This window comes from Rhinopithecus roxellana, chromosome 16 (genome assembly GCF_007565055.1).
Source record: "Rhinopithecus roxellana isolate Shanxi Qingling chromosome 16, ASM756505v1, whole genome shotgun sequence".
NCBI lineage: Eukaryota > Metazoa > Chordata > Mammalia > Primates > Cercopithecidae > Rhinopithecus > Rhinopithecus roxellana.
In genome coordinates, this window is record NC_044564.1 from 34792052 (window position 1) to 34818220 (window position 26169).

General features: G+C 46.1%; 1 protein-coding gene across 2 annotated transcripts in view; it reads right to left on the bottom strand.

Annotated features, from left to right (window-relative positions):
- The window catches only part of GOLM1 (golgi membrane protein 1), a 72093-nt gene that overhangs the window by 26053 nt on the left and 19871 nt on the right, over positions 1-26169 (bottom strand). For both annotated transcript variants that reach the window (XM_030919294.1, XM_030919295.1), the window contains exons 2-3: positions 24727-24876; positions 22984-23163 (exon numbers count right to left, since the gene is read on the bottom strand). In XM_030919294.1, coding sequence (XP_030775154.1) covers positions 22984-23163; positions 24727-24855 — 309 coding nt within the window. In that variant the 5' untranslated portion in view covers positions 24856-24876. The remainder of the gene's footprint in view (positions 1-22983; positions 23164-24726; positions 24877-26169) is intronic.

Consider the following 26169-nt stretch of genomic DNA (forward strand, 5'->3'; position numbering starts at 1 on the left):
ACACCACACACACTACTACACACCAAACCACACCATGACACACATCAAACCACACCACACACACCACACATGACACACCTCACACCACTCCACACCAAACCACACCACGACACACATCAAACCACACCCCACACACACCACCCCAAACCATTCCACTCCACACCAAACCACACCACGACACACACCACACACCAAAGCACACGACACACACCACACACACACACCACACACGACACACCATTCCACACCAAACCACACTATGACACACCACTCCAAACCACACCACTCCACAAACACGACACACCAAACCACACCACACACACCACACCACACACATCACATACCACACCATACACGGCTCCACACACCATACCACACCACTCCACACCATACGATTCCATACCACCAGACCACACATCAGAGCACACCACACCGAACCACACTGAACCACACCACGCCACAACTCCACACCACACACACCACTCCACACCACCCACACCATTCCACACATCCCACACCACACACACACCACTCCACACCACACACACACCACTCCACACCACACACACTAAACACATGACCACACCACACCACCAGACCACACACCACTCCACACCACGCCACAACTCCACACCACACACACCACTCCACACACCACACACACCACACACACACACGACTCCACACCACATCACACCACCAGACCACACCACACACCACTCCACACCAAACCACACCATGCCACAACTCCACACCACACACACCACTCCACACCTAGCCACACCACTTCACTTCAAACCACACCACGACACACACCACCCACACCACACACACACCACACACTCCACACCACATGACTCCATACCACACACAAGACCACAGCACATACCACTCCACATCACACACACCAAACCACACACACCACACACACCACTCCACACCAAACCACATCACACCACACAACACACACATCACATACCACACCATACACTGCTCCACACAACACTACACCATGCCACTCCACACCAAACCACACACACCATGCCCAACACTCCACACAAAACCACAACAGACCACACACCACACACACCACACCAAACCACCACACACCACTCCACTCCACATACACACACCACACTCCACAACACTCCACACACACACCATGCCACACCACTCCACGCAACACGCCACACCATTCCACACCAAACCACACCACACACCACACCCCACACAACACACCACATACCACATCAGACTGCTCCACTCCACACACACTACTCCAAACACACCAAACCATACACATCACATACTGCTCCACACAACACCATACACCACACACTGCTCTACACCACACATCATATACCATACCACACCAAACCAAACCACGCCACACCACACCACTCTACACCAAAGCACTCTACACCACACCAGCTTACAATGCACAACTCTGCACCACTCCACCCCACACCAGCTCACACACTGCACAGCTCCGCACCACTCCACACCAGCTCACATCCACAGCACCACTCCACACCAGCTCTCACACTGCACAGCTCCGCACCGCTCCACTCCACACCAGCTCACATGCACAGCTCCACACCACTCCACCCCACACCAGCTCACACTGCACAGCTCTGCACCGCTCCACTCCACACCAGCTCTCACACTGCACAGCTCTGCACCGCTCCACTCCACACCAGCTCACATGCACAGCTCCACACCACTCTACCCCACACCAGCTCACACTGCACAGCTCCGCACCGCTCCACTCCACACCAGCTCACATGCACAGCTCCACACCACTCCACCCCACACCAGCTCACACTGCACAGCTCCGCACCACTCCACTCCACACCAGCTCTCACACTGCACAGCTCTGCACTGCTCCACTCCACACCAGCTCACATGCACAGCTCCACACCACTCCACCCCACACCAGCTCACACTGCACAGCTCCGCACCGCACCACTCCACTCCACCCCACCCCACACCAGCCCAGGTCTCCCTCGTTCAGAGCTCAAACTCCGAATTCCAGGTTGGCTAAAACAGAAAAGGGAATGCAGTGGCCACTCCACTAACAAGACTTCTCGATGCACTTGAACTTCTGGCCTCCTCCTGTCCACAGAGTCTATAAGCTTAGGCACTGGAGGGTTTCACACACAGTCTCACCATGCTGGGAAAGTCAACAGCAGAGGAGGGAAGAAGCCACACAGAATCCAGATGACAACAACAAAGTGCAAAGGAGGAAGAGTGAGTGTCAAGGTCAGTGTAACAACTGGCCAATATGCCGTGACAAGTCACTTAATGCCAGAAGCTCTTCTAAGCCCTCCACATCTACTTGCTCACTTACTTTTTTTTTTTTTTGAGACAGAGTTTTGCTGTGTCGCCAGGCTGGGGAGCAATGGCGCAATCTCCGGCTCACTGCAGCCTCCACCTCCCGGGTTCAAGCAATTCTCCTGCCTCAGTCTCCCAAGTAGCTGGGAGTAGAGATGGGGTCACCATGTTGGCCAGGCTGGTCTTGAACTTCTGACCTCAAGTGATTCGGCCGCCTTGGCGTCCCAAAGTGCTGGGATTACAGGCGTGAGCCACTGCGTCCAGCCTCATTTATTCTTCTTGACAGTTATGTGAGGTAGTAGTATACTATCCCATTTTTGGAAAAGGGAAACTGAGGCCCAGGCTGCTTAAATGGCTCACAGTCACCCGCCTACTAAGAGGCAAAGCCAAACTCCAGCTCCAACAGACATGCTCCAGAAAGCAAGTTCTTCACAGCTACTTGCCAAATTGCTACAAACCCAAGCAGGACACCAACGTAGTGGGCTGCAGCTAATGCTAAAAACAAACAAAAGCCTGAAAAAAGCGGGGAACAGAATATTAAGTATCAGAGTGCACTGCACAGGTAAATGCCATCTTACAGACAAACACATACAGCATATATGTGTGCTGGGCCACATCGCGAACATTTCTTAGTGTCATCATCAACAAAGTTTGCAAATACTCCACTACTTGACATGCTGCCCATAACGTGGAGACACATTTGTGTCCCATTCCTGCTTAGTGGTGGACGATGACAAGCACAGCACCTCTTCCTCCTCTGGGAACTTTGTTTTCTCAGGCCTGGACAGAAACAAGGCTTAGGCAAACAACAGCCTTTTGGAGTAAGGTGTTTGTGAACATAGGGATGCATGCCCCCAAGTGAAATCACATCAAACAAATCTGGTGTTTGGGAGCTCTGAGGACACGGAACATTTCCTGGGGCAACAGCAGAGACGTTATAGTGATAATACCTGTAAAGTCACCCCTCAGGGAAAGATAAGCCGAATGGGTGTGTATAGGTATGCTATACTTCAGGGGTTTTGAGGGGAGAGAGAATAGGAAATGAAAGGAGGACCCACACAGTAGGAATCAGATTCACGCAGCACCTGCTACTCTTGGAAAAAGCTCGCTCTGCATGAAAAGAGAAAAGATTACCATATGATCCAACAACCTACTTGTGGGTAAGAACCCAGAAGCATTTAAAGCAGGATCCCCAAGAGACATCTGCACTCTCATGTTAGCTGCAACATCACTCACAATTACCAAGAGGCGAATGCAACCCAAAGGGTCACAGATGAATGAATTTTAAGCACAATGCGGCATACACATACAATGAAATATTATGCCACCTTTACAAAGAAGGAAATACCGACACATACTACAACATGGATGAATGCAGACAACATTACACTAAGTGAAAACATAAGCCAGTCATAGAAGGACAAATGCTGTATGATTCCATTCATATGAAGTACCTAAAGTCATCAAAATCACAGAAACAAAATAGAAAGGTGGCTGTCCAGGGACAGGAGAGGGGGGAGGGAAATTGGCGTTTAGTGAGCATCAAGGCCGTGTTACCGAATTAATTTCTAGAGATCTGTCGCACAACAACGTGAATATCCTTCACATCACTGATCTGTACACTTAAATTTCCACCTTGCATCGGTATGAAAACCATGTTTCCTCTGCAAATCAGTGAAAACCGAACAGTAAAAAAAAAAAAAAAAAAAAAAAAAAAAAAACACTTAAATAATTATACAGTGTTTACCCCCAGAGTTGATCTCCTGGGTAAATAATATCTTCCATAACTCCCAGGTAAATAATTTCCATAAAAATTATGGCAATTTGATGCATGATTTTCCATCCATTTCCCTTAGCTCCCCTCCCCACCAAAATCACATTAGTGCTTGCAACTATCTGAGGGTTCAGATACTGCTGCAATTTGAAATATCTGAAGATATTTCTGTCTCCAAGTGACTTTATTCTTCCAAAAAATATATATTTTTATCTTCCCCCATCTACTTACTTATGCATGGAAAAATACAGCCTCCACTTGGGAAAATAAAAGAAAGATCATAAAATGCCATCAAGATCTTTTACATACAATTTTATATTTATAGAAATTTTGTTGAATCATTTTCAGGGAAACTATGAAAATGCTTCTTAGCTTCTTTTGGGATTCAACATATTATAAAGAAGAAAAAAAAACTCTGAGTTCAACAAAATCATTTTTATTTATTTTTGATTTAATATATATATATATATTTTTTGTGACGAAGTCTCGCTCTGTCGCCCAGGCTGGAGTGCAGTGGCATGATCTCGGCTCAAAGCAACCTCTGCCTCCTGGGTTCAAGCTATTCCCCTGCCTCAGCCTCCCAAGTAGTTGGGACTACAGGTGTGCGCCACCACGTCGGGTTAATTTTTTGTATTTTAGTAGAGACAAGGTTTCACCATGTTGGCCAGGATGGTCTCCATCTCCTGACCTTGTGATCCACCCACCTCAGCCTCCCAAAGTGCTGGGATTATAGGAGTGAGCCACCACGCCCGGCCAAAAAAATTTGAGACACTCTCACTCTGCTGCCCAGGCTGCAGTGCAGTAGCGCTATCACAGCTCAATGCAGCCCCCAGCTCCTGTCCTCAAGTGATCCTCCTGCCTCAGCCTCCTGCAGCACTGGGATTATAGGAGTGAGCCACGGTGCCGGGCCATAATTCAACAAAATAGTTCTTAAATGAATTGTATATTCTACTCTAAACAGCCGGGTTGTTTTTCACATATTGGTGCAGAGGGATTTTAGGGGTAGCTGTACTTACTGGTGTTCACGAGCTGTTCCCTGAAAACACAGTCATAGACAAGGAGGCAATAAGCGCCACCAGTAATTAACTGGAAAGTAAACCTCAAAGAATCTGGGTGAATCACCCATGTACAAATTTAATACGACCATTCCATCCTGGGAAACATGTATATTTTGATCAAACTTTTTCTGTATTAGATTCCTAGAAAAATAAGCTCAATATTTCATAATAAGTTTTCTTTTCTTTTTTTTTTTTTCAGACGGAGTCTCCCTCTGTTGCCCAGGCTGGAGTGCAGTGGCGCGATCTCGGCTCACTGCAAGCTCTGCCTCCCGGGTTCACGCCATTCTCCTGCCTCAGCCTCCTGAGTAGCTGGGACTACAGGCGTGCACCACGCCTGGATAATTTTTTTGCATTTTTAGTAGAGACGGGGTTTCACGGTGTTAGCCAGGATGGTCTCCATCTCCTGACCTCATGATCTGCTCGCCTCGGCCTCCCAAAGTGCTGGGATTACAGGCGTGAGCCACCGCGCCCGGCCTCATAATGAGTTTTCAAGGCAACAAATCTATAATAAAGTATCACATTCTGAAAGCTCAATAAGATGTAATGACTAATTTTTAAAATACTAATATTTGAAAAGCTCACTTGGAAGCAGGATGCTGATCACATTGTAAAAAGTAGAAGGTGACTTTTAACTACTGTATTTGTTCGGCTCATTAAAATAACCAACCTGCTTTGAGGGCATGGGTCCACCTTAACTTTCAGGGTTTCTTAAAAAGGACCTTTATCTAATCCAAGTCAATCCCCTGCAATCAGATGCCTGGAAAACTTCTTTGTACTGAAATTCCTGTTATTGCTTCAGAGTTACTCCTGTTACTGCCTTATAATGAAAAAGTTAGTGACCTAGGAATGACATAAGAATGAAGGGAAGAATATCAAGTATTCATTGGAATCTTTTTACCTCTTACCAATTTCAAAATGGTGCTATCCAAAGCAGTGCTATTCAATAGAAATAAAATGTCAGTCGTATCCGGAAATTAAAAATTTTCTAATAGCCACATTCAATTAAGTAAAAAGAAACAGGTTGGGCAAAAGATTTGAATAGATATCTCCCTAAAGTAGACATATAAATGGCCAATATGTATATGAAAGACGCTCAACCTCATTAGTTACTAGTTAAATGCAAATCAAAATGAGAAGATGCCACTTCACATCTATCAGTATGGCTGTAATTTTAAAAGAGGGGCCAGGCGCGGTAGCTCACGCCTGTAATCCCAGCACTCTGGGAGGCCGAGGTGGGCGGGTCACTTGAGGTCAGACCTGGCCAACACAGCAAAACTCTGCCTCTACTAAAAATACAAAAATTAGCCAGGCATGGTGGTGTGCGCCTGTAGTCCCAGCTACTTGGGAGGGTGAGGCGGGGAATCATTTGAACCTAGGAGGCAGAGGTTGCAGTGAGCTGAAATCATGCCACTGCACTCCAGACTGGGCAACAGAGCAAGACTCCATCTCAAAAAAAAAAATAGCCTGGGCAAGGTGGCTCACGCCTGTAATCCCAACACTTTGAGAGTCCGAGGTGGGCAGATCACCTGAGGTCAGGAGTTCAAGACCAGTCTGGCCAACACGGCAAAACCCCACCTCTACTAAAAATACAAAAATTAGCTGGGTGTGGTGGCGGGCACTTGTAATCCCAGCTACTCAGGAGGCTGAGGTAGGGAGAATCACTCGAACCCAGGAGGCAGAAGTTGCAGTGAGCCAAGACCGAGCCATTGCCTTCCAGCCTGGGGGACAGAGTGAGACTCTGTCTCGAAAAAAAATAAATACATAAAAATAAAATTAAAATAAAAAAGGAAAACAACAAGTGTTGACAAGAACGTGGAAAAGCTGGAGAGAAATTAGAACCCCCATACACAGCGGCTAAGAATGTAAAATGTAAAATGCAATCCCTATGAGAAAGTCTGTCAGTTTCTCCAAAAGTTCAGCACAGAGCTACCATACGACCCAACAACCCCATTTGTGGGTATACACCCAAGAGAAATGAAGACGTATCTCCACTCGAAAACCTGTCCATAAATGTTCACAGCAGATTTATGAAGGCCAAAAAGTGGTAACAATCCAAATGTCCGTCAACATGTGAACGGATAAAGCAAACAGCTATATCCACATAAGGGACCAGCATTCAGCCATAGGAAAGAAGGATTACTGACACCTGCTACAACACGGATGGGGCTTGGAAACATTACACTAAGTGAAAGATGCCAGACACACAACAAAGGCCATGTCCTGCATGATTCTATGCTACATGACATGCCCAGAATAGGCAGATCTCTAGAGACAGAAAACAGATTAGTGGTTGCCAGGGGCTGAGGGAAGAGTGAAATGGGGAGTGATTGCTTAATGGGTACACATTTCTTTCTGGGGTGATAAAAAATGTTCTGGCCGGGTGTGGTGGCTCATGCCTGTAATCCCAGCACTTTGGGAGGCCGAGGGGAGCGATCACTTGAGGTCAGGAATTCGAGACCAGCCTAGCCAACATACTGAAACCCCCCTCTACTAAAAATACAAAAATTAGCCGGGCGTGGTGGCACCTGTAATCCCAGCTAGGAGAATCGCTTGAACCCAGGAGGCAGAGTTGCAGTGAGCCAAGATGGTGCCACCGCACTCCGGCCCAGGTGAGAGTGTGACTCTATCTCAAAAAAAAAAAAAAAAAAAAAAAAAAGTTTTGGAATTAGTGGTTAGAGTTGCATGGCATCGTGAACATACCCAAACTACTGAGATGTATGATACATTAAAAAATGGCTAAAATAATGAATTGTATGTTATGTGAATTTTATCCCAACTTTAAAAACAAGAAACAGATGAAATTAATATTTTGTTTACCCTAACATATCCCAATTATCACTGCGAGATGTATCCCACATAAATATTATTGAGAAATTTGGCTTGTTCATACTCAATCTCTGTACTCCAGCATATCTTACACTTGTAGCACATCTCAGCTGGGACATGCTAAGTGCTCAACTGCCACCTGCAGCTAGGGACAGCAAGTTCCAGAGGAATAAGAAGGTCGGGGGAAAGAGGGAGACAGAGAAGGGGAGGGAGACACGGAAAGCAGGGAGAGGGAAGGAGAAGGAGGCAGAGACTTGCAAACGAGTCATTTATGGCATCCTGCTACGATTACACACTCACACACACACAAACAAGACAAGCAGTGACTCCCAAATGCTTCATGCCTACAGCCACCACTGAGCCAAATGGTGGGTCACTGGATGTATGTTCCCATAGGGAAAAGGGCACAAAGTGATGAGGAAACTAGTCCAGTCCACAAGCCTCTAGAGATGACATGATTATGTTTTGTGGGTTAAGAAGTTACACAACACAGAAATGTTGTTGTGACTGACTGAATACTTGACAAGAAGGAATAACTAGATGTTTTGGTACGATCATGGTATTGTGGCTATGAGAGAGACGATCCCACCTTTTAAGGATGTGTGCTAAAATACTCATGGCTAAAACAGCGTGAGTTATAATCCCCAAAGCTTGGCACTGGATGTGTGGGGGCTCCCTGGGTCACTCCACCTTTTCGTGTTTCCAGTTTTCCACAATCAGCCTACACACACAGATAGGCACACATAAGTTTGTCACATGGATAATTACATCTGCAATACAATTTTTAAAAATCTTCAAGGCTGGCTTTAGAGGAAAAGAAAGGTGAATCAGAAGATGCTGAGATAAACGTGTTGTCTGGAGAAATTTGAGGTAGATTCAGGAACTTTTAGAAGGGCAAGTCTTTGCTGCGCTATTTCTCATTTGTAATTTCACTCCTAAAATTAAGCAATTTTCTTTTCACAGTATAGCTCCATCAACAATGATCTGCTATGACAAATGGTTCTGAAGCTCACTAATGAGGATAAAGGGAGGAAAAAGAGAAACGAGTGACAGAGAGAGAAGGCAGCACAGGGAAGACTGGGATGGGAGAGATTTTCATGAAGACCTGAGACTGTGCCGTCTGGTTTGGGGTCTGCTGCTAATTTGCTCCTTGACTTTGGACGCATCACTTAATTTCTCTGTGCCTCTGTTTCCCCAAATGGAACGTATGCAGGGTAGCCTGCTGAGTTTTATTTAAAAGGGGTACCTTACAGGCACCTCAAGTGGGAACCCCAAAAACGTGGGCATGGATCAGAGTGTGAATGAGTGTATGTATGTGAGTGAGTTGAACTGAGTGTGAGAATACCAACAGGAGAGGAGTGGCTGTTTATGGCACAGAGTCAAATGTCAGTGTAAATGGTAGGATCCTGGTCAGAGAGCAGCTGAGGAGACTCCAGGGCAGGGGACACAGACGGGCCGAAGGGCGAGTCTGGACCTGCAGCTGTGGGAGTGTGTGCACAAGTCACCAAGTTTAAATGGAAGGGCATGGGGAGATTAAGTGTAACTCTCTACGAAGCTTCAGAAAACACCATCTATCCAGGAAAACACCTAGTACATACAGACACTGTTGCTACACACCCAGAATAGCTCCTGCCAACACATGCCTGTGTTGTTACACAGAGGGTAACATCCTCCCACCCCGTCCACCTCGCAGCTTGGCAGGTGTGGGAAAGCACCTCGCTGGGAGGGCGCAGGACCCGTCGTGGGATCACCCGGGTGCCCAGCTCGGCAGAACAAGGTTCATGAGGTGTGGTGACCATTACAGAGATAAGCACAGGGTTGATGGCGAGGGGGCCTGAACCCAAGACTGGCTCACACCCTCCCCCAGCATTTCCTGGACAAGGCACACTGCAGGTGCTTCGGGGAAGGAGGAGAGAGGACGGGCAGGAGGGAGAGCGGAGGAAGAAGAGAGGAAAGGATGGCGAGGAGAGGGAGAGAAAGGAGAGGAGAGGGAGAGAAAGGAGGACAGAGGGAGGGGAGGAGGGAGAATGGAGGGAGGGGAGGAGGGAGAATGGAGGGAGGGGAGGAGGGAGAATGGAGGGAGGGGAGGAGGGAAGAAAAGAGGACAGAGAGGAGGATGGAGGAAAGGGATGGAAGGAAGAGGAGAGAGAGTCTGGAGGGGAGGAGGGCAAGAGGAGGATGGAGGGAGGAAAAGAAGGACAAAGGAAGGGAGAAGGGTAGAGGGATAGAAAGGAAGAGAAAGGATGGAGGGAGGAGAGGCGGGAGGAAGGAAAGGAGGAGAACAAACGGGAGGCTACCCTTGCCTCTGAGAACCTGCCACACTGCCTCCTTCAGTGGCAGCCCACTCCTGTGGTGGGCTGAGATAGTGCCTGAGAGCCATCCCACCTCAATGCAGGCCCTTCCCACAACTTACAGGCACCTATTTCCCTGTATCAAATCCTTCCTGCTTAAAAGAGCGGGGTGGTTTCTCTGTCTACACTGACCCCAGTACACTCACTTCCTCATCTTTGTCCAGCACTCAATGGTACATGAACACAGCCTGCCCACCACTGGGCACAGGCTAGGGCCGAACAGAACAAATACTGAATGGACTGACAGAACTGGACCCGGAAAATCGGTGAGAATAAAAACAGAAAAGCTGCTCTAGAACTCTGGATTTCTCAATCACAGGGATTAAAGGTGATAAAAATCAAAGACATCACGTTTATCTGCACAAGACTGTTCTGTTTCCCCAAGAAAACCAACCCTCCAGAAGACAATCGTCACATTCTCAGGTGCACAAGCAAAGCTGGCCCAGAAAGAAGACACTGGAACCCTCTGAGAACTGCATCTGGCCACAGGTGAATAGAGTCTGGTGGGGCCAGTGTGACGAGCAGACCTGGCAGCCCCCAGCAACCCCAAGCCGGCCACTCTCAGGTCCCGGGAGCCTTCCATGACCTCTCTGGCTCTCATTCTCTTCCCCTCTGTCTCAAGCGACAAGAATGACTGTCTCCTAAAGAAATTAAGTGAGAAATTAAGTACGTTCATGTCGGGCCGGGTGCAGTGGCATACACCTGTAATCCCAGCACTTTGGGAGGCCGAGGAAGGTAAATCACAAGGTCAGAAGTTCAAGACCAGCCTGGCCAACATGGTGAAACCCCATCTCTACTAAAAATACAAAAATTAGCCAGGCGTGGTGGCGCGTGCCTGTAATCCCAGCTACTCGGGAGGCTGAGGCAGGAAAATCACATGAACCAGGGAAGCGGAGGTTGCAGTGAGCCAAGGTTACGCCACCGTACTCCAGCCTGGGTGACACAGTTGAGATTCTGTCTCCAAAAAATAAATATGTTCATGCTACAAAAGCACTCTGAAACTCTAAAGCAGGACCAATGACCAGACTTGTTAATTATTTCCTTTTGAAGAGGCAAAATCTTCCAGCAAAAGTCACTCATAAACAAATGCCATTGCACTTGAGAGAAGCGACCCCATCTCAGGCCCAGAGGACACTCAAGAACGCATTCCATGAACCAACTCTTTACAAGAGGAAAGCACTGTAAATGCCTCAGAGCCTGCTCGTACCCCAAGTTACCGTGCAAGAGGAGAAAGCGGGCAGCTCCCTGAAACCACCTGGACGTGGGTGCAGGTCACACAGGCAAGCATGGCAACAGTGAGGCTGAGTGCCCCCTGCACTTTCCCCCCTCCCTCTTTAAGCTTTTCTTCTTCTGGACACAAAACGATAAGCAAGTCACCAACACCTCTGTTCTTCCACTCAGCAATCTTTCTTTACTCAGTTGCTCCTCTTCAGGAAAGATACAGGAACTCTATTTTCATGACAAAGGAACTGTTGCTAAAACATTATCTCTGCACTACTGCAATGTTAATGCACATATTTTAACAAATAAGTAAAACGCATAAATGTCGAAGTGGATGTGCAGCTGCAAGAAACCACCCGAATGAGAACGTTACAAGTGCAAATGCCGAAAATGAAGCCATTTGTGATTCGAACTTTTGGCAAGCAAAAACGAACACATTAGCAGGAAGATGTGCCTTTCCCTTCACGAAGTGCTAGTAAGTAATTCAGGGTCTCCCAGATTCTTCCCCAAGCATTTCAGAGAGCAGGTGATGCCACCCCCAAGCCTTTGTGGCCACTCCAAGAGGGGACCCAGGATCTTTTGAAGTCTTCAGACCCAAATGATGATGATGATGATGATGATGATGATTTTTTAGATGGAGTCTCGCTGTTATCCAGGCTGGAGCGCATGGCGTGGTCTTGGTTCACTGCAACCTCTGCCTCCCAGGTTCAAGTCTCAGCCTCACGAGCAGCTGGGGCTACAGGCTTGCACCACCACACCCAGCTAATTTTTGTATTTTTAGTAGATACGGCATTTCTCCACGCTGACCAAACTCCTGACCTCAAGTGATCCACCAGCCTTGGCCTCCCAAAGTGCTGGGGTTACAGGTATCAGCCACTATGCCTGGCCCAGATCCAAATTATTAATCAGCCTCTGTTAACAACATAAAAGTATGAATTAAACCACTCTATTCCCTCCTTAGGAGATAATGCACACCTTTACAAGTGAATCTCCACTGACTTTTGCCAAAAACTAAAACCCAAGTATCTGTTTTTATTTAGGCCCCTTAAAAACCTGTTTTATATGTACACATGTACGAATCTGTAAAACAAGAAAACAGCATTTCACTAGTGGTTGCGTGAAGATTATTTCTATGCACACAAATGAGGTAGTTTAAAAACATGACCACAAATTCATTGACACTACTCCCAAAGGGGGAGTCCAATTCCCCTGAAATTCAGGGCAGCCTTAGTGACTTGCTTCTAGTGAATGTAGAAGTGACCACGCTCACTTCCAAGGCAAGGTCAACAAAAGGGGCTGCGGGTTGAACAGCGTACGCCTGAAATTCGTGTCCACCTGGAACCTGTGAGGGAGCCCATGAATGATCTCATTTAGAAACCGGGTAGGCCGGGCACGGTGGCTCACGCCTGTAATCCCAGCACTTTGGGAGGCCGAGGCGGGTGGATCACCTGAGGTCAGGAGTTCAAGACCAGCCTAGCCAACATGGCGAAACTCCATCTCTACTAAAAATACAACAAAATTAGCTGGGTGTTTTGGTGGGTGCCTGTACTCCCAACTACTTAGGAGGCTGAGGCAGGAGAATCACTTGAACCCGGGAGGTGGAGGTTGCACTGAAAAAAGATCGCACCACTGGACTCCAGCCTGGGGCAACAGAGTGAGACTCTGTCTCAAAAATTAATTAATTAATTAATTAATTAAAAAAAAAGAAACAAGGTCTACGCAGATGTACTTGAATGAAAATGAGGTCTCTAGGTGGGCCCTATCCAACATGACTGGTGTTCTTAGAAGAGGAGGAGAACAGGCGAAAAGAAAGACTGAGAGGCAAGCAAGCAGGCCATGAGAGGTGGAAACTGCACGAAATTGTACCTACAAGCTGAGGAATGTCAAAGGTGTCAGCAAATGCTAGAAGCCAGAGAGGCGAGGAAGGGTCCTCCCATAGCCCTACTGGCATCTGGATTTCGGGTTTCTAGCCCCTAAAACTGTAAAAGGACACATTTTTGTTGTTTTAAGTCATCTAGTCTGTATTAATTTGTACGCAGCCCTAGGACACAAATACAAAAAAATGACACAGCTTCCTCCTGCTGGTCGCGTCCGCTATGAGCGAGGATGCTAACTCTCAGAACCCAGCCCTATGCTGAAAAGAAGCCACGCCGCCACGTGGAAAAAGGAGTGTAGGTGTCTTGGTCCTGGCCCCTGCCCCTGCCCAGGTCTCAGGTGACAGCTGCACTTACCGCCAGGCCCCTGAGTAAGGGACTCTCTGGATCATTCTAACCTCAGCCTTCAAGGCACCCCAGACATGGAGCACAGAGTACAGACAACCCGTTCCCACCGAGCTTTCCCAAACTGCAGATGTGAGAGCAAAACACATGTTTGTCATGGGTTTGGGGATAACCTGATATGCAGTAACAGATAACAAAAACAACACATGTATGTCTAAATTCACCAGAACCAAATGTATGTTTTAGTTCAAAACATAGTTACCAGTCCCAACTGCATATCAAGGCAGTCTACAGAATCTCCCTTCTGCAAACAGGTATGCAGAGTCCTCTTATCTGGAATCATACCTCCGACTGTCTACTTACAAAGTAGTTGCCTCAACTAAGATAGTAACGCACGATAAGCCAACGATGTCTGGGTTTTTTTTTTTTTAACAATACACAAAATCCAGAAACAGTTAAACATTTTATCATTTAAAGAACCCCACTTATATTCTACAATTTTCATGGCATATCTACATTTATAAAAGCGTAAGTATAAGTAGTAACTGATAAAAGCTTATGTGTAATCTGTATTTTTTTTTTTTTTTTTTTTTTTTAAGAAAGGGAGTGGAGAGTTCTCAGTAGCTAATTTCTGGGTGAGAACTACAGGTGAATTTTTCTTTTTTGTTTTCAAATTTGCCCATAATAACATTATTTTAATTAAGGAAAAGCCAACTTTTTTTGAAAGTTACTTAACATATGCAATCATTGCAAAAGAAGGCTTAATATCCTTTCTTATACACAGAAAAGGAAGCGTGCTGCTTCCACTAAGTTATATAAATTCTCATGAACTTGCACAACTGCAGTGATGCAGTCAAACCATCTTCACCAGACCTACTGCTGCAACAGACAGGAAGGTGAAAAAGAAAGGAAATGGAAATGGCAGCTCAGTCCCCAAGATTCAACCGAATCTCACTCATCTGAAGCATTTACTCTCCAATGAGCACAGTCTGCAGGATTTGGTTCAGATTAACAAGACACAATCTAATTAACCTGTTAATACTCTGGCCAGTGGATGGATTCCTTCTGTGTGAGGTTCCTCCTCTCACCCAATGGGCTGTGGGTGTGGGGTCGTTAAAATGGAACACACGTGGCCACCTAGCCTCCCACATGGGCAGGGTGTTAGCTGAGGTCAGCAATGACACATGCCATTTTACATCTTTATCTCCCAACACTCTTCCCAACTTAGGTGGGACCTGTCACACCTCCACATTCCTTTTCTAATACTGTGATTGCACTACTCTACATGCTGAAATGCCGCCCTTCTATCCTTCTCTAAATTCCATTTTAGTCTCCAAAGCTCAAAGCCAACTTTTTTTTTTTTTTTTTTTTTTTTTTTTTTTTTTTTTTCCTGAGACAGAGTCTTGCTCTGTCACCCAGGCTGGAGTGCAGTGGTGCGGTCCCGGCTCACTACAACCTCCACCTCCCGGGTTCAAGCGATTCTCCTGCTCAGCCTACCAAGTAGCTGGGATTACAGGTGCACGCCACCACGCCCAGCTATTTTTTTGCATTTTTGGTAGAGACAGGGGTTTCACCATGTTGGCGAGGCTGGTCTCGAGCTCCTGACCTCGTGATCCGCCTGCCTCGGCCTCCCAAAGTGCTGGGATTACAGGCGTGAGTCACTGTGCCCGAACTAAAGCCAATCTTTTTAGAAAAGAAAAAAAAACAAAAAAAAACTGTAACTATTTTAGCCAGTACCCATCTCTCCTTTCACATAACTCCAGCTGCTGTTAAAAACTGATTATTCTCACCGGGCACAGTGGGTGACGCCTGTAATCCCAGTACTTTGGGAGGCTAAGGTGGGCAGATCATGAGGGCAGGAGTTCAAGACCAGCCTGGCCAAGATGGTGAAACCCTGTCTCCACTAAAAACACAAAAATTAGCCAGGCATGGTGGCACATGTCTGTAATCCCAGCTATTTGGGAGGCTGAGGCAGAGAACTGCTTGAACCCGGGAAGTGGAGGTTGCAGTGAGCTGAGATCGTGCCACTGCATTCCAGCCTGGGCAACAGAGCGAGACTCTGCCTCAAAAAAAAAAAAAAAGATTATTCTCTAGATATGTGAGGGAATCTCATCTTTCTCCAAAACACCATTCAAGCTGTTAAGGACACAGAGCCCCAGGCACATCCTAGACATCCAGTAAGTACTGGCACACGGACTGAGATTTCCATTCATTCATTTACCACGAACTCAAACTTTTACTAAGCACCGGTCTCAAACCCAAGAGATAAGCAAATTGATCAGGTGTATAACTTAGATTGGAAGAAATAAGAAAAGAGTGAAATATTACACACAGAAATGTAGGGCCAAAGGATCTGATCTGCAGGCCAGGAAACTGTACAAAGTGAAATATAACAGCAGGAACAACGTTCTGTGGCAACAGCTAATAAAAATGAGAGCATGTACAACCATCCAGCTACTTAATGTCCAGGTGTATCTCCAGATCTTTCCATTCAGACTCTTTCAACCATGACTCACAATGATAAATTTATCTTGTGATTCAGTACATTTACACACATATATACATATATATACACATACATATATATATGTACACATGTATATTTAGAAACAGGGTCTCGCTCTGTCACCTAGGCTGGAATACAGTGGTGCAATTATAGTTTACTGAACCTCAAACTCCTGGGCTCAAGTGATCCTCCCACCTCAGCTTCCTGAGTAGCTAGGACGACAGGCATACAACAACCATTCCCAGCTACTTCTAAATTTTCTGTAGAGACAGGGTCTCAGTATGTTGCCCAGGCTGGTCTTGAACTCCTGGCCTTAAGCAATCCTCCTGCCTTAGCCTTCCAAAGCACATATTTTTTATATAAAATGCAACAATGGTGGTCAGGCATGGCAGCTCATGCCTGTAATCCCAGCACTTTGGGAGGCCAAGACAGGTGGATCACTTGAGGCCAGGAGTTCGAGACCAGCCTGGCCAAAATGGAGAAACCCCGTCTCTACTAAAAATACAAAAATTAGCCAGGTGTGGTGGTGCAGGTCTGTAATCCCAGCTATTCGGGAGGCCGTGAGAATCGCTGTGAGGTGGAGGTGGAGGTGCAGGTTGCAGTGAGCCGAGATCATGCCATTGCACTCTAGCCTGGGCAGCAGAGTGAGACTCTGTCTCAAAAAGGGGGGGGGGAGGGGGGGAAGCAATAACGGTTTCATAACACAATAGTTAACATACAATAACACTCTAATAAATTCTTAGTTTTTTAAAACGTGGGTCATTATCCACTAAATTATTAAGCATAGCTCACTATAAGGTCCCAAACTGTAGATGGCAAACACTGCAAGCTTGGAAAAACCCCAGGTGCCTGAAGAGCACTATATGAGTATACTCACTGTACCTTCTTCTCAAGGAGTAGAAAACTAGAAACAACTTAAAGGCTCACCAATAAGGAGTGGGTAAATAAACTGGGGTATATTTATACAAAGAAAGAGGGTACGGCAGTTAGAAAGAATGAACTAAATCTATAAAATCAATGAAGACCTCAAAAACAATAGTGACAACAAAAAGCAAGTTACAGAATGATAGAGTAACCAAACATATACATTAAAACCACAGAAAAAATAAACATGTTGTTTTTGAACATGTATAGTAATAGTTCAGAAATATAAGCTACAGGCCGGGCGCGGTGGCTCAAGCCTGTAATCCCAGCACTTTGGGAGGCCAAGACGAGCGGATCACGAGGTCAGGAGATCAAGACCATACTGCCTAACACGGTGAAACCTGGTCTCTACTAAAAAATACAAAAAAACTAGCCGGGTGAAATGGCGGGCGCCTGTAGTCCCAGCTACTCGCGAGGCTGAGGCAGGAGAATGGCATAAACCCGGGAGGCGGAGCTTGCAGTGAGCTGAGATTCGGCCACTGCACTCCAGCCTGGGCGACAGAGCGAGACTCCGTCTCAAAAAAAGGAAAAAGAAATATAAGCTACAAAGACAATCATTAACATTCACAACAGTGGTTATACAGGCAGGAGGGAAAGGAGGGAAGAGACAGAGAAGGGGAACCCAGAGAACCTTGACTATATTTATGATGTTTTTTGCTTTAAATAATATCTGGGTGAGGGGCATGCAGGTGTAAGCTTATTATTCATCTGACCTCTCTGCATGTCCAGCTATTTCATAAGAAAACCACTTTATGTCTCATGATGTCACCATCACACAGCTGTTGAGAAGCTCACGTGATGTCTTGCACTTGCCCACCCCCTCTGGGTGACATTCTAAGAGGTGTCTGAGCAAGCCTGTCCCAGTGCTGAGGACCTCAAGATCCACATAGACTCAAATCCTGGGTGAGCTGGCCATTTTGGGGAAAAAAGTAGCGATCAGTAAGTTTCCAATCGGGTACAGCTTCTAAAAACATTCAAGGATTCCAGTAAATGTGGGTGAAGATGAAAGAAATACCTTAGAAAAACAAGTATTAACTCAATTACTTTGTAACAGCTTTATCAAATTACATTTAGATGAATTACAGTCAGGCGTTGCTTAATGATGGGGACAGGCTCTGGGAAATGCATCATTATGAGATTTTGTCTTTGTGCAACCATCATACACTGCACTTATACAAACCTAGATATTATAGCCTACTACACACCTAGGCTGTATGGTACAGCCTACTGTTCCCAGGCTACAAACCTGTACAGCACAGGACTGTACTGAATACTGCAGGCCTTGTAACACAGTGGTAAGTATTTGTGTATCTAAGCATAGAAAAGATACGGTAAACCTATGGTATTAGAATTTTATGGGTCCACCACTGACCAAAACATTGTATGTGGCGTGTGACTGCGTATCTCTTAATTATAATGCCCTTTAATTTTTAAATCACTTCACTGAAGAAGGAAACTGGGAAAAAAAAAAAAAAGATGACCTTGACAATGCATTTTTATTTCTAAAAGTGTAATTCTGCAAAACACCTGATCTCAATCACCAGTTTCTGCATCAGCTAGCTGCATCACAGTGGTCTGGAAATTTAGAGAAAAAAAAAAATGTACATGTATGAATACGTCTGTGTATGTGTGAGATCTTTAAAAAAAAATCTATATTCTGAGTCCAAACATCCAGAGAGTCCGATCCAGTGTAATTTTTAACCTGTATTTTGTTCATAAGCTCGCAGGTGGTTATCATGAGCATCCAGGCGAGGAAGGATTGCTCTGAAACAACTTTCATAACAAGTAAGATCAAAATCTAAGCTGGGGTGTAAACAAAAGCTGATTTGATAAGCTGAATGGATCATTCTGCATCAGAACACCAACAAGCGGCAGAGACTTACTTTCGGGGGGGGCACAACTCCCCAGGCCGAAGGTGATTTCATCTTCCATTGCCCAATTCCCCACACCGCTCCCAAACCTTACAGAGAAGGGGGAAAGGCACCAAGGAACCGCAGGAGACTCAGACTCTGCCCTCTGCTCCACCAAGGAACATGGCTCCCTATGACTCAGAAGCCCAAACAAGGTTTTCCCCAGCATTCTGCCAACCACTCAAACCTGTGCTGTTCAATGAGGCCATTCTTTAGCTATTTACATTTAAATTAGATAAAATTCAATTCTTCAGTCCCACTAGCCACGTTTCAGCTATTCATTAGGCTCATGTGGCCAGTGGCTACTGTACTGCACCAGCACACAAACATTTCTGTAGTCACAGAAAATTCTATCAGACAGGGCCGACCCAAAGCAGTAATTTCATTATGAACAGGTGTTTGTTCACATTTTCTCTGATGATAGGTTTGTTTTTCAAGCTTTTGTCCAGCCCCCCACTTGAGGGATACAACACCCACCCAGAGTGACAGTGACTGCTTGAGGTGAGGAATGCTGGCAGAGACAGGCAGGGAAATCTCTAGGTCAGATGTAATTTGCAAACCACCCCCAGCCACAGGTCCCCACACCCCACCTTCTCCTATGGCTGAAAATCACCATGGTTCTTAAAAATTTTTTTAAGGAGTCTTGTTCCAGTTCTAACCACAAATGCCAACCTTCTAAGATTTAAAAAAAAAAAAAAAGAGACAATGTAGAGAAAAGTATTTAGGTGAAGGATCAGCTCATTCATGTAGCCAAAACAGAGCTAGTTAGAACACAGTGGTCTTTGGAAGCAAGGAGATATAAAGAGGATGTTTTTAAAGTTTCTACTGTGAAGTCTTTAATGCAGACGAAGGTAAACAAGCTAGTATGCTGAACTCCCACGTACCCATCACCAGCTTCAGCACTGACCAATTCAAGCCCACCTGGTTTCCTCTATGCCGCCTCCCCTCCACCTTGGTGCCCTTCAGATAGGGGCAGCCAAGAAGCTGTGTCCACACTGAAGGAAGAGGAAGGCCAGTGTGCAGGGGTGGAGGCTGGCCTAGGGGCTCTCTAGGGTCAAGGTGTCATCCTGGGTGACAGCAGCTAACTCTCTGAGCCTCCGTTCACTAATAAAATGAGCACCAATCTCATCACACTGCCGGGAGGAATTCATGAAATGGTCCCTGTGAAATGCTCAGCCTCACGTCTGGCCAAGGACAGGCTCAGGAAACATCCACTCCAGTGACTGGTGTGGTGCCTGTCATCGTTCTCCTTCCACAGCCCCGCCACACTGCCTGCTCTTGGTTCCACCTCACTCGGTGTCTTCCTAACTCTTTTGAAAGCTAGCACAATTTGGTTTCAAGGCTTCAATTTGGGAGGAAAACAAAAAATGTGCTATGGTCTGAGTGTGGGTGTCCTTCAAAATCCATATGCTGAAACCAAATCACCAAATATCAAATGGAGGTGATAATGTTAGAAGGTGAGGCCTCTGGGAGGGTCAAGCCCTCATACACGGGATTAGTGCCATAAAAGAGGCCCCAGAGAGCTGCCTCGCCCCTCCCACCAGGCGAGGACACCACAAGAAGGCGGCAGCCATGAACCCGGAAGTGGGCCCTCACCCGATGAATCTGCCCTTGTCTTAATCTTTGACTTCCCAGCCTCCAGACAAGTGAGAATAAACATTTGTTTATACGTTGCCCAGTTTATGATATTTTGTTATAGCAGCCTTAAACAGACTAATTATCTGTTCTATTAAATGTCCATACAGAAAGAGAGAATATTATCACCGCTACTGTGGTGGCTTACGACTGCGCCCACCACTGCTGCTGTGATCGCGGCCTCCACTGCCATAGGCACAATGAGGCAGAATAATACCGACCACCAGCTGCTGAGCTTCCATTCTATGTTGAGCACCGTGTTAAACGCTTTATAAACATTATCTCATTCAGTCCTCACTGGCACCCTGTGAGATTCCTTTCTCATTTCCACTTGACAGTTGAGAAAATAGATCCAGAGAATTTAAGTGACTTCCCTAAAATCACACAGCTGAGGAAACTTTAAACCCAGTTCTGCCTGACTCAGAAGTTCCATGCCTCCCACCACCAAACCACAGCTAAAATCCTCCTGCAGGTAAGGTTCGATGTGAGAACCCACCCTTGCTCACCAAAATGAAGACATTTATATCGCATATTCTATAAGAGAAAAACTGTGAAAACAGACTCTTTTTTCAAATAGCTACTTGATGCTCTTTTTTTTTTTTCTTTTTGAGAGATGAGGTTAAAGGGGATTTGACGAGCACAAAAAGCGTATCTCACCAGTGAGAAAAGGAAAGAAACGTAAAGCAGCACTTTATTACTACAACATTATGAACAATTCCCAGGGAAGAAATATGAGCTTGCAAATACAGGAAAGTACTCTGCAAATTTAAAAAAAAAAAGTACTTCTTGCATTTTAAATCAGTTATGTGAGAAAAGTCTGAGTCCCTTCCTGGAAATAATTCATTTTTTGAGACAATTCAAGATAATGGAAGTTGAGCTACAACCTTCTTCCAATAAATTAGCCACTCCGGAGAGAGAGGTACATGCATTATAAACGCCAAATTTTTCAGGCTGGGCATGGTGGCTCACACTTGTAATCACAGCACTTTGGGAGGCCGAGATGGGCAGATCACCTGAGGTCAGGAATTTGAGACCAATCTGACCAACATGGTGAAATCTCATCTCTACTAAAAATACAAAAATTAGCTGTGCGTGATGGCACATACCTGTAGTCCCAGCTACTTGGGAGGCTGAAGCAGGAGAATTACACGAACCTAGGAGGCAGAGGTTACAGTGAGCCAAGAGGGCGCCATTGCACTCCTGCCTGGGCAACAAGAGGGAAACTCCATCACAAAAAAAAAAAGAAAAAGCCAAATTTTTCTAGCTAATAAGTGGCCATGAGTTTGATGCACTTTGGGACAGGAGATATTAGTAACTCACACAGTTACACAATTTAATAAACAAAATATAGCCATATATTCCTACATAAGAAAACCAGGCCGGGCACAGTGGCTCACACCTGTAATCCTAGCACTCTGGGAGGCCAAGGCAGGCAAATCACAAGGTCAAGAGATCGAAACCATCCTGGTCAAAATGGTGAAAACCCTGTCTCTACTAAAAATACAAAAAGGAGCTGGGCATGGTGGCGGGCACCTGTAGTCGCAGCTACTCAGGAGGCTGAAGCAGAAGAATCTCTTGAAGCCAGGAGTTAGAAGTTGCAGTGAGCCAAGATCACACCACTGCACTTCAGCCTGGGTGACAGAACAACTCCATCTCAAAAAAAAGAAAACCGGAAAAACTGACACATAAAGCTTAGATATTTTAACTGGAAGGAAGTCCCCTTTTAATCTACGCAGGATTTGCTGGTTTTTTTCTTAGCTTAAAAGCCAGTGCACAGTACCCTACTTTCTATGTTAGTATTTGGTAGAGTCTGCCTCTCCTCTCCTCCATTAGATACTTGGAGGGCACAAATATCATTCCTCTCTGACATATAAGCACCTGGCATAAGCCTGGCACAGAGTGGGTATTTAATACATGTTTGTAGAAAGTGAGAGAAAAAAAAACCAATAGGAGAGAGAGAAAAAAAAAAAAGCCAATAGGACGAATCTGAAATTGTTCTTCTGCATTTCTCCTGTTTATTTCCAATTGCAAAAGGCTTCACCGCAAGCCCAGCCAGGGACTTGGAGGGAAAGGGGGAGAATGCCCAAAGCTTGATCAATAGGCTCTTTCCATATAATTACATAAACCTAAACCCAGCCGCTTGCCCATCCTCCTGCCAAGAAGAAACAGACAATGTAGACACCATCCCTTAGAAGAGAACTGAGAGGAAACAAAGCAGGCCTTGCCTTTTCGTCCTGGTACAGCTTATTGACACTCTCCAGCTGGAAGCTGTGACTGGACTGGATTTTGTCGAGCTGCTCCCGCTGCTTCTCCAGCTCTCCCTGGAACTCGTTCTTCTTCAGCTCCACGGCGCCTCTCTCCGCAGCCGCCCTGCGGACCCTGCCTTCCAGCTCCATGATCCGTGTCTACAAGGAGACCACAGCGTTAGGGCTGATGCCAAGTTACCCACGGAGCCTGGACCACCTGAGCGCCCTCCACAAAGACCACCCTGGGGCCCAGGGCCAGCACCAGCCTCATATACATGAGTGCCCAAGGCTCTGTGTTTTAAGTCAACTGTAAAGAAGCTGGCACAGGTTCTTCTGGAAAAATGGTCTCTGTCAGTGTAAGTAAAGGAAGGCTCCATGTACTCACACCACACTTCCCACTGGGTTTTCGTGAGGCTTAAATACGCTAAGTGCATAGAATGCCTCATGCTTTACCTGGCATGAGATGATGCTCAAATATTCAGTTCTCCTTCTCTGCTAACAAAGCGCTTAACAAATCTTTAGCAGACACAATCTCTGAAAACAGATTCAGTTTTCCAACCCAGACAAGCAGACTTCATCTGCCCAGAGAACAGGAGCTCCCGTGGAAGCTGAGACACAGGGAGTACAAGCCCAGGAGGGTAAGTGTGAGAACAGGACAAAGCGCAGACGGGCTGCGGTGCCACAGTTAAGCCCACGCAGGTTGGAATCCCTGCTCCACCTCAACCTCTCTGTGCCTCAGTCTGACACCCTGTGAAATGAGGAAAGTCAAGTCCCAACCTTGCAGGGTTTGTGCACAAAAGGAGTAATTTGTGTAAAGTACTGTGGAAGAGAAATTATTCTGACATTTATTAAAACGGTAAGAAAGACTACTCAAAACGATTGTGATAAGAGAGGGAAACTGCTCAACGCTGAGCACATCAAACACAGCTGGGGATTTATAGTCAACGAGCAAGCACAGTGCGGGGAGCCAGTGGATGGAAATCGCCTTCAGAGTAGGGGGATTCTTGCTAAACGCAGGCCAAGGACTTAGACAGCAAGGGTAGGGATGAGGAACTTGGTCAAGCATCAGGGGTAGAAGGACGGCTTAGCGGGATCCTTTGCTATGACTGGGCTGGGCACGCCAAAGACAGGGAGTGGGAGTCGGGAGGGGCCAAGATCAAGGCCTAGTCAAGACAACGGCTCAGAAGGGCCCGACTCAAGTTTGATCAAGAGGAGCATCTCCGTCACTGCTCAGCACTGTACCTGACCCATGACTGCAACAGTAAATGAGAACGTTAAAATTATCATTATTAAATGATGAAGATAAAGATTGGTACCTTTAAAAACATATTTCTTACATCCATCATCCAAGTACACTTCCAATACTGCTCTTTGATATCTTGTGCACTGGAGGACCGCAAACAACAGACTGTGGCCAGTATATGTAAGCAAGCTGTCTTCCCAGAACCACCTCAGTAGCTCAAATGAAAGCTGTTAACTCACAGGAAAGGCAGGGAGGGATACCACAACCGCAATCCTACACAACCACAGAAGGGGCCTCTCCCACCCAAAGCGGAGCTGCTTGGGGTCTGACCCAGGGCTGTGGGGGTGTACAGAGCCCTAAACTTACCTTACAGCACGTGCCCTGTGCAAAATGCCCTGGCTAGCAATAAACAAACCCCTCGGACCCCATAACAAAATAAACAAAACATAAACATAAAATAAACATAATAAACAAAACACCTGGAGATCCACGCTCCGGGAGCTCGCAATCCAATAATTGAAGCCCAAGACGATGATGCAGGCCACCAGGGCGGCCAGCACGAGGGGCGGCGACTTCATGCTGCGACGCCCGTTTCCCAAGCCCATCATCTCAAAATCAGCACTGAGAATCTGCCAAGTAAAAGCAAATAAATACGCATCAATACTAGTATTTATCATCTCCGAAGCAGACCGTGTCATCCTTACAACAGAGAGGAAACGGGTCTTGCCAGGAAGCATGGGCTGGTAGCCCCTTCTTGATGTGCAAAGCTGTCGAGGGAGAAGAATATGCAGATGGCACGCACAAAGCCCACAGTGCTGTGCACCCAGGGCAGTGTGGCCAGCTCCCAGGACAGGCTCAGAGGAGCAGGCACTGCCCCGAAACCTGTCATAGATTAGCTCGAGACCTGGGGCAAGACATGATTTCTCTTACACTTCAGATTCCTCCCCTGTAAAATCATTACCATACTCACCTTCCCGACACAGTTTGAGAATTAATCATTTCTGTAAGCAGCAATGTTTGAGAAGCAATCATTTCTGTAAACACCAATAACAAATATTAAGTGCTTCCGCATCATATTAGAAAGAGTATATTGCTCATTACCCCTCAGAGACAGCTTTTTGCTTTGATTCCTAACAAGGGAGGTTTTTTCACCCTTGACGGGATTACTAATGACAGCCAATTAAAGCATTTCTCAAGCAAAGCAGAAAACCCATTCTAGAGGTGAATGTGAACCTCCCCCCCTCCACCCATGTACATCATTATTCAGGCACAGCCCTGGCTGTAGAAGTGTCTTCTCCTTCATGACACGCAACAGAAGTGGGAGGTGTGCCATCTGCCTGAAGTCACTGGGAAAAATGTGTTCCATCTTAGGATCTGAGATGGAAACAAGGTGTTCACTCCATGCCAAATGAGAGCACCTTGTCTTTCCAACATTCATTTCTCACTTTAGGGACCGTATCTGTGCAACTGCTGCATCGTACACCTCATGTTAGGAAAAACAGTGACTCTGTGTGAGAGCTACACAGTGCACAAAAATATAGAAGAAAGATGCCATAAATTTTGTTAATGGGCTTCAATTCAAAGCCAGGTCTGGCCGGCTGCAAGCACTGGTCTCCAGGAACAAGGAAAGTAGACTTTTTGGAACAGCTTTTGCTGAGCCAGATAAAACAGAACCTTATCAGAGTGAGAGCGGTTGCACTGCAACAAACAGCCTTTGAGCACAGAACGCCTTTTACGCCAGGGGTGTCTAGCAACAGAGGAGGGAAGGGAAGGAGAAGAGGAGGGAAAAAGACAAGGGATGGGGAGGGAAGAGGAGACCACCGAGGATTCACCTGCAAAACACAATTCTTACCAGTGAGAACACGGGAGAGCTGATCCTCACCCAATGGTCTTTCCAGGTGGGTCACCAAAAGACTTCCTCT